The 10090-nt window shown below is 39.1% G+C and overlaps 1 protein-coding gene across 1 annotated transcript in view; it reads left to right on the top strand.

The window, feature by feature from the left end:
- The window catches only part of USH2A (usherin), a gene marked incomplete at both ends in the record, with an annotated part of 391806 nt that overhangs the window by 211041 nt on the left and 170675 nt on the right, over nucleotides 1-10090 (top strand). Inside the window, one exon of the mRNA XM_081114388.1 lies at nucleotides 6433-6584. Coding sequence (XP_080970514.1) covers nucleotides 6433-6584 — 152 coding nt within the window. The remainder of the gene's footprint in view (nucleotides 1-6432; nucleotides 6585-10090) is intronic.

Below are 10090 nucleotides of genomic sequence, written 5' to 3' on the forward strand. Positions count from 1 at the left end.
TCCACATTCAGATGTGGAGACTCCAGTTTATAAGTATTAACCAATTTAACTATCAAGATAAGACAATGAATTAAGTAGAATTATAATACAAATAGGATGTGAATGACTCAAAAATTCATGGTTTTACTCCCTGTACTTCTGTATACATCAACTTTTCATGGAAATGGTCATAATATAGTATTCCATCTAGTTATGTGAAAATATATTTTTTTAGTTACTGTGACTTGTCCAATGTCGTGTTCTCAGTGCTAATACTTAATATTCCTAAGATCTCTATTTTGATTTTTCTCCAGTTTTAAAGAAATAACTGTGAGTATTTTTTAAAGAAACTTTTATTTTGAAATGCATTTATTTTTAAGAAGTCAAAATGTGCTTCTATTGCCTTTCCTGGAAATGCCCCGTTTTAGTGTGAGACGTGGGTAATGGGATTCAGCGACTCACTTAGGAAGCTGCTTGACAGTTTCGAGCAAACCCCGTGTAACGGTTATGAAACACCTCCGCTCCGTTTGTCAGGTAGAATTTCCCCCGCACACTCTTTTTTCGATTACCCTGATTCCATTTTTAGGAGAGCATAACAGTAATAAGGCATTATTCCACAATGTGAGAGCTGTTCTCTCTTTTCCCTTTTAATTGAAGGATCAACTATTCACACAGGGACATATCTGCCACATTCAATCATCGTCGGAGCTCAGTTGATATTCACATTGCCATGCTGTCCTGGGGAAAAAAACAAACAAGTGTGTTTGGAGCAACGCTATTCACTAGGCATGTTATTTTTATGACACACTAAAGTCTTGCTGTTTAATTCTTACAGTAAACAGAATTCCTCAGTTTAAACAGAGATATCTTGTGTTAAATTTACATTGCGTTGTACTTGCCTTGCGTTGCCTTGGTTATGTGTGACAGCCTATTGAGCACCTTAGGAAATGCAATGTGACATAACACGATGAAGAGGCCCACGGATGTGTATCCCAGTGGATGTCCTCGGTGGACAATTATGATTCCACTTCCCTGTGAAAATTAAACACCTTAAAAATTCTACCGTGATGGAAAGAGGAAGGTGATAAACTTAAAACTGCTTACACCAGGTAGCCAATGGGAATTAAGTGTCCATTTTGTGGATTATCCATTAAAGAAACAGAGTTTATGGAACTGGATTAAATAACCCGATCCTCCTTAACACATAGTGTAATGTTTTCTTTTCTTACCACTATCTTACTGATTATTAGCATAAGAGAATAAGCAAGAAAAAAAAAAGACAAAATTACAATACAATACAGTATAATTAAATTTGCATTAAAAATCTTTATTGTTGAAAGTATTACATATCTCCCCTTTCTCCCCCCATTGACCCCTTTCTAGCCCACCTCCATCCCCTGCCCCAGGCCTTTACACCCTGTGTCTGTGTCCCTGGGTTATGCATAGATGCATACAAGTTCTTTGTTTGATCTCCTCCCACCCACCCTTCCCTCTGAGGTTCTACAGACTGTTCCATGCTTCTGTGTCTCTTGATCTATTTTGTGCGTCAGTTTGTTCATTAGATACCACATGAGTGAGATCATGTGATACTTACCTTTTTCTGACTGGCTTATTTTGCTTAGCATACGTCTCTACAGGTACATCTATGCTGTAAATTTGCATTTTTTTAAAAAATCTTAGATATTTTCCTTCTGCCTCTCAATCCGTTCTCCACTCATCTCCCTTCAGCCTCGTGTCCTAAGCTGACCTTTATTCACAATGTCATTAGGCCTCTTCTCTCACCCTCTCTGGCTTGGTTTGTCCATGGGCAGGGGCAGGGGCAGCGGCAGGGGCAGAAGCAGCAGCAAGAGAGGAGAGGATGAAGGGAGACAGCAGTCTCAGAACTTGCCCCCCACCCTTGCTTTCCTCTGCCTGACTCTGGGCTCCAGGGCCACATTCCTCAACCAAAGGCCATAGGTCCTATCCAGTGGACCTTTCCTATAACTCAGTTCTTTCTCCAGATTCCCGAACCTGTTCTCCACATGGAAAGGTGTTTGCTAGTCTCAGCCAACTGGTCTCCCAGGAGTCCTAGCTGGTCCTAGCTGGGGATGCTTTATTATCATGGATTGCTCTCCCTTTACCCCTCCGATATCTTCATGAATGGTCCCTTCACTAATTATCCCCCATTGTCTATTTAAGGTGCCCTGAGTTCCCCACTGATACTCTGATTGATCCCTTAGTCTCAGTTAATCCACACTTAACATGCAGAATTTGGGGGCTGAATGTGGAGATCAATGAGAAAGGCTTTCCTTCTTTCCTGAGCGTCCACGGCAAACCAGCAAACAAACAGTTTCCATGCTGCTCCACCTTGTTTTGTCACAGTAGACATTTTAAAAGCAAACAAGGAGAGCCGTGTTCAGAAGTTATAAAGGCAGACGTTTTTAATCAATCTGTGATATTTGAATAATAAATATGAAGTGACTTGTTGTTGCTATCACTGAAAGCGTTCTATTTGTTGTGAAATCTTTATTTGTTCTAATTAATCAAATAAAGATTGATGACATTTTTTCCTTTTGGTGCACTAGTTCCTAATGTCAAGTTCAGAATAAGGACCAGTAGTGTTGTCAAGTTCAGCATAAGGACCATGAGTGTCCCTGCTCTGGGGCAGCTGTGTCTCTCCCATCCATACTAGCTAAACGTCACTCATATGCAGCAGGGACAGGTGGGTCTGGCCCTTGGTCCAGGATCCAGCCCTCAGGTGGATCCTCCTTAACCTGAGTGAGTGTTCCAAGGACCATTCAGCCAACAGTGAGATCCTAGGGAGTCCCAGGGCCACGGGAAAGGCCACCCTCAAGCTGTTAACTCCTTCCTTCTCAGATAAAAGCCAAACCAGAAGGTTGAAAGCAAAAAAAAAAAAAAAAAAGAAAAGAAAAGGGAGTTTACTTATTTCCATAAGGATTGATATTGTCTTATTCTCTTATTCTTTCTGTCCCCAAAGCACCAAGCATAGTACCTTTCAGGTAATTGACTTTCAATAAATATATGTGAATCTTTTTGTTAGGCTCATCCCAATCGCTTTTAGGGTCAGAACATGTTTGTTTGTTTTTTTGTTTTGTAATATATATATATATATATATATATATATATATATATATATATTATTTATTTTTAGAGAGGAAGGGCGAGAGAGAGAGGGGAACACTGATGTGAGAGAGAATCATAGGTTGGCTGCTTCCTGCACGCCCCCTACTGGGATGGACCCCAAAAGCCAGCATGGTCCATAGGTCACCACTCAACTATTGAGCCACACCAGCCATGCCATCAGTTCTTTATTTTAATGTGATCGTTAAATAATTTAGAAGAGAAAAGGAGACTGGCCATGGCTAACAGGCATAGTGGCAGCAGTGGGATGTGATCGCCAAGTTCCACACCTGAATTCCTGTTTGTCTGACCTTGAGAAATAGCTTAGCTCCTCTAAGACTCCATGTGCTCAACTGTATAACAAGGCAAATAGAAGTTTCTGTTTCTTGGTGTTGCCACAGTTAATGGAAATAACTCATACAGAGCATATAGCTAATGTCTAACTCAAAGTTTCAGTACATTTTTAATAATAAAGTGTTTTATAATTTCAGAAATACTTACATGGCCTTTCCAGAGCCTGGCATTCTGCTTTTCCCAAAGCTATTCATATATGTCCTGCACTCGAGCCAGAAAAGGAAATTATCTCTTTAGGCTTAATTTTAAAAGTCCACTAGATTATAGTCATTAGTTTTTGTTACTCACCTTGGGAATCTGAGGGCATTGAAAATTGTTATGTTAATAGATGTTTGAAACTTATTACTAAATGCATGTTTTTGGAATTGAATAGGAAATGTTTCATATTATACTTCTATTCATATCAAAAAATCTGCTAAGAGTAACAAGCTGTGAAATCTGCCTGCGTATATTGATAAGAAATGGAGTGGGCTCTTCGAATGATGTCTCTTACTATTCAGGAATTTACCAGAAAGTTTGGCTGTGTGTCCTTAATTTGGGATTTTGTAGTTAATGGTCTTGGTCAGACCAAATCAAAAGAACGACCTGGCCTAGTCGCAGGCTCCCTTTTTGAGGGCATATGTGGACACCAGCTCTAAACCATCCCTGTGTCCTGCTTTGGCCTGACTTTGAAATCCAGTGATTGGATGATGACACCCGGACCAAAACGCACAAAACACAGAGAGGCCAACATCACGTGTCCATTCCATCCTCACGAGCGTGTTTACATGCTCCCTGATTTGAGGATCACTGATTGTGTGGGAACAACAAAATAGGTGACTGTTCTTCTCAGTTGTGAGATAACAGCAGGAAAGATTCGATGGCCATAGATATTGACGTGGGTAAAGATCAGTTTGGGCGTAAAGCTGACAAGACTCGCGATGGAGTTGGTATGTTGGATGAGGTAGAGGAGGATGTAAAAAAAAATATATTTAAAGGGAACACCACTTACCCAGCGTATACTCATTATATAGTTCTGTTCTACGATTGCTCTTTCAGCCCTTCCTACAAATGCTGTCAAATATGTTATCTACAGAAGGTGTGTGTGTGGTGTCCGATCTTACCTGCACTGAAATGGGACTCCGGTGTCATCTCCCTCTCAATTCAAGCGCATCCTAGGTGCTAAAAAAAACCCCACACTTAGCGGTTGAATTAACTGCCACAAATCGCACTTAACTTTATGCTCAGCTCATTGTCATCTGCTCATCTTACACTAAGCCCTGTCTCAGTCACCGTCTGTTGTTTCTTCATCCGAAGTTCCAGATGTCACGGGTATCTGCTTTCTCCGCAGAGCTTGCTAGGGGTTGACTTGCCAGAGTGAGTCAGGGAGACAAATCCAGGAAGTGACATTCGAAAGACTGTCACTGAGGGAGGATGGAAAAGAACTCAAAAAGGAGACACAAGGAGTAGTGGCAAAGCAGAGCCACTGAGGGATGTTAAGGGTAAGAGCTGGGTGAGGGTCCTGTGTCTCATGCGCCCCAGAGGGCATGACTGAATTAGAGACTTCAGTCTTTGATGTCCATGTGCGCGGTTGGACTCATCACAGAAGTGATCCAATTACATTCATTACCGTCTGAGTGAGAAGACAGATGTGTAGCACTTGCTAGAAAGATTTCCTTCCAAATGGTCCAGATTTTGAAAGTTTGTACTTAAGAGCTGAGATTTAGTTATAATGAAAATGAACTTCTGTAAAACATCTCATTTCCCAATATGTCAGGGAAGTGAGATATTATGCACATAATCCCAGCATAAAAGAAATTCTCTGCCCCCCAATTATGTACGAAAAGGGGAATATTGATTTGGGTACTTTCTGTTTCAGTGTTGAGAAGTAGGTCAAGTAGATTGCATTTCAGGCGTCCTACAAGTTCTTTAAGAGCTTCTGCAACACATTATTTGTACGTAGGGGTGTGTGTGTGTGTGTGTGTTTCTGTGTATGTATTCAGTGATTGCTTAGCATGGTGCCTGGAACATCATAAGTTCTTGTCCTTATTACAACTGTGATTTGATCCATCTTTTTTCTCTTAAATTTTCAACAAAGTGTTTGGTTTTCTCTTAGGTATTTGTCATTTCTTAGTTTTATTTCATTTGTGCTTTTATGCATCTCATATGAAGTGGCATTAAATCAAATGCTTTCAGGTGAGCATCCTCAGCAGTACCCCGGATGGTCCCCCTAGAATAAAGAGAGCCAATGGGAGTAGCCATGCTCTTGTGGGACCACTGTGGCACGTGATGGTAAAATGAAGACTCTCTTTCCAAAATCTGGAAATGAGGGAAATAGACCTGCTTTCAGAAACATCAATTGTGCAAAGTTACCTTCAAAAAAGGAAAATGGGTCATAAGTAGCTTTATTAAAGTATTAACTCAGTGAAACTTTAAAAAGTGTTCATCCTTTAAGGAAGTATTGATCAAGATCTAATTGACCAAAGAGAAAATGTGCGAGGCCTTTAAGACAGACTTTCTTTAGTACGAGGAGCTGGTTACTGACGTGTCTGAGGAACAAAAGGGAAAAGGAAGTAGATGCAGAGCAAACAGGGAGACTGTGGGCTTAGCAATTTGATATTTAAGGGTTTAAAGACTCTTTTACCCTTTGGGAAAAGACAGAGTTCAGACTCGGAAATACCAGATGCTGTGATTCCACAAAATTAGGAGTCACATCAGGTGCTTGTTGCCCGGCCAGTGTGGCTCAGTCCATGGACCAGGAGATCACGGTAGGATTCCTGGTCAGAACACATGCCCAGGTTGTGGGCTCCATCCCCAGGAGAGGCATGCAGGAGGCGGCCAATCAATGTTTGTCTCTCATCAGTGTTTCTCTCTCTCCCTCTCCCTTCCTCTCTATAAAGTCAATTAAAAAATGTTTTTTTAAAAACGAAGTGCTTGCTTTTTCGAAGTCATTGTTTGCTGTTGCCTACTCATCCTACTCAGTGCCAATTATTTTTCCAGGTGTGATCACACGCTACGGGCTATATCTGGATGGACTGCTCATTCACAATTCCTCAGAGCTCAGCTGCCATGCTTACGGATTTGCTCCGTGGAGCTTACATTCTTTCAGAGTCCGTGCCTGCACGGCCAGAGGGTGTGCTCTGGGCCCACTGGTGAGTGTGTGTGGACAGCCTGGGGGTCATTCCATGTCAGGGGACAGGAACAAGGAAAACGTAGGGCTCTCTGCTCAGCTATCCTTTCAAGGAGGATGGTTGGGGGGGGTTCTTTTTATAAAATGTCACTTAGGAGTTAGTAATTATCTATATTCAACATAAATGTCAAGAGCGCACATAATGCAGGGCAGAATCATCTGAATGTTATTGAAAATAAAATGTGCAAACATACAATTTTGCCAAATTTAGTATCCTAGTTTAAGTACATTTTTTCTCCCTGATATTGGGCTCTACAACTAAGTAAGTTTAAGTTTAAAAGGTGAAAATAATTGAAAACCTTTAACTGCCACAATATGACAATACTGCTCCACAATAATTGGGCTAATCAATGAAAAGATTGAGTTTGCCTCATCTGTTAGAATAAAATATTTAAATTTTATGAATGTGATATAGCTTCATGAGAACCGTATTTAAAATTACATTAATATCAGCTTTTCATATCCTCATTTCAGAAATCTACGATACACACCCATATTTCATCAGGAGCTAAAATATTGATGAAATTGTGCTTTTTATTACTGGTGTCATTTTAAAAATCCAATTAATAGAACGTAATTGTCCTAGCAAGCCATTCTTTAGTTTCCAAACATTACATTTTCATTTTGTGCGTTTTTTCTTGATTAATGAGATTTACCTTCTTTTAAGGGAAATGCTCATTAGTTTTAGATACTTTCTGGCAATCTTGGCTCATGCCCTGTCATTTTAATGCACTCTGTCTTCATTGAAGAGTGTATTGTATAAATATTACCTTGAAAAACAGCGCCACCATTTAAGTTTTGCTTCCTTATTTTTCATTGCACCTCCCATTTTGTTTCAGCAATTGGTCGCTTTCCAAGCTGCTAATAACGTCATCTATCTGTGGAACCGAGCTGTAGTCTTTATTGCCATTAAGTATTTTATAGCCCAGACCCTCAGACGGTTACTTACTCTTAAAAGCAGGAATGGCAATAGGCCAGCTTTTCTTCTCCATTCAAAAAAATAAAAAAGGAAAAAGAAACAAAAGAACACTTCACAAGAGCTTGAAACTTAGACTTTTTCAAAAATAGAACCTGCCGATTGTGGTCCCGGCTACTGCATGGGCTTCCCCCCACCCTGTCTCTGAATGTTCCCACAGCTTTAACCAAGGGGGACACGGTTATCGATCTGTGTCCTGCGTGTATTGGAGGCGATGTGAGCCTCATGAAATCAAATGCCACAGAGCCCTGATGGGCAAAGGGAAACAGAATTGGACTGTAAAACCCACTCTGCCGCGGCCTCGTCCGTTCCAGACCCAGCCCTGACACCAGGGGGACTTACTCTCTCCCCTCGGAACTCTTCTTTATCCTGCACTCACCGTGCAAAATGCTCTTCCCAAGTCAGTGATCCATCTCTACTCACTGGGCTTGAACAGCAATGTCTTTATTTAGAACAAGCCAACCAGATGCTGCTAGGAAGTTAAAACCTGTAGTCTTCAATTGATTTCTAAAATATTGTGTGCCAATTACAGTATGTAATATGCCCTTAAGAGATTACATATGAGTACTCTGAATAGCCCTAGATATCTATCACAATCATGTAGGATATTATAGATTCAGGTCTTTTTAGTTCATGATCTTTTTTTAATGTGTCCATATTGACTTTAGAAATCTATGTATCAGTCTTAAAAGTCAGACTTTCTTATGATCAAATTACCAAATTACAATATGACATTCAACAGAATTCAGCCAAATGTAATGATGCGCATATACATATATACACAAACACACACACACACACACACACACACACACACACACACACACCACTTACAGGCATTCTTTATATGAAGCTGGATGTTATAACATCTTATTGAAATACAAGTTTATAATTTATATTTTTAATGTTTTTATGGCAGAGTTCAAAGAATAAATAGTGAGTCAAATTTTTGGTTCATCTAACAACGTTTCTTAATGATAATTCTTGGTTCTTAGAAAATCTGCCTATTTATTTTTCATCTGTTATATATTTAATATTTTTTCATGCATTTGGGGAAATACTATTCAGTGTTTTCTATGACAGATATGTTCTACAGTCTCAAATGTGGTATGGTTCACCCTCAAAATTTGCAAATTGCTCATATAAAAGAAAAAATATGTTTAAAAGGACAAATTTGAAAAATACAATATTTAAAAAATAAAAGTACATACACAAATTCCATACTCTTACCATTTTAATATTGTATTAGCTAAATAAGTTATTTTTCCCTTACCCTGACCAAGTTCAGTACCTCTTATTTGTGGTTCAGAAGGACTTGCTCTTGTAGCCATTTAGGGGGGAGGGGAAAAGGTTGCTTTATCACTTGTTTAGTTCTTCTCCATGTACACAGTGTATTTTGCTTTTAAGGAAATCCCAATATGAAAAACAATTTGCAATGTGTTTGATCCTAATTTTAACATGCTAATATGCATTATCATATTAAATCTCGTAATTGGGCCTTTATAAAAGTATGAAATAATGAAAAACAAAAACAAAAAATGCAACGGAGGACTTTTAAATTGCTTTCCTTACTTTCAGTTATATTGTTGAATTATATTAGAGAGAAACCATTCACACTTGGTGTCTCTATAAAAAAAATACAATTAATTTGTGCCTAGGAGGACCATTTGCTTTGGCTTATTTTCCCCCATTTAGCCCATGTTAGATACCGCTGCCGTTGGAGTCTGAGATTGGGAATTTTATTAGTGTGTCTGGCCTTAGAACATTCATTGGATTCAGTTCCCCGGGGACCCTCTTAAGGACCGAGTCTGAAACTATAGGTCATTGCTGTGTCAGATAGTTAAAAACCTGGCTTGTTTTCCTGGCGTTGGCATGCTTGTACAGATAAACACCCAGACACACATGGACACAGGCATTTTCACATTCATTTTTTTTACATGAATGTGTATGTAAGACACCACATTTTAATTATAATATATATTAGAGTCGGGAGAATTCTACATGGGAAATCAGCCCACTTATTACTGCTGTGATGTCCCATGCCTCCTTGGGAAGCATACTGTTTCTACTAAGCTTCCAATTCCTCAGCTATTACAAAAGGAAAATGATGCCTACTTGTAAAGGGTTGCGGTGAAAATTTAAATAAAATTTATACAGGGTTTCTGCTATTTGGTAAGAGTTTCATCAAGAATGAAAAGATGATGAAAATGCATGTTTTCATTGACCATTTGTGCTCAAACATTTTTTTTTTGTCTGTGTCATGGGAGGTTTCCATGTGAAATCCAAGTTAACCTTCCAGAATTCCTTTTCTTTGACATTTTTTTAAGGCAAGTTAGATAATCAAAAAAATTTTTTAAAAATGTCAAGACTGAGTCGGTGCAAAATAGTATCATTGCCAAATTTAAGGTAGAGCCAAATCTGGAGTATTTATCCAGATATTTAAGGAAATGTTAAAAATATATTTACTTTGAATTAACCAGACATTTGAGGAT

The sequence above is a fragment of the Myotis nattereri genome (genome assembly GCF_964212035.1).
Source record: "Myotis nattereri genome assembly, chromosome: 20".
Classification (NCBI taxonomy): Eukaryota; Metazoa; Chordata; class Mammalia; order Chiroptera; family Vespertilionidae; genus Myotis; species Myotis nattereri.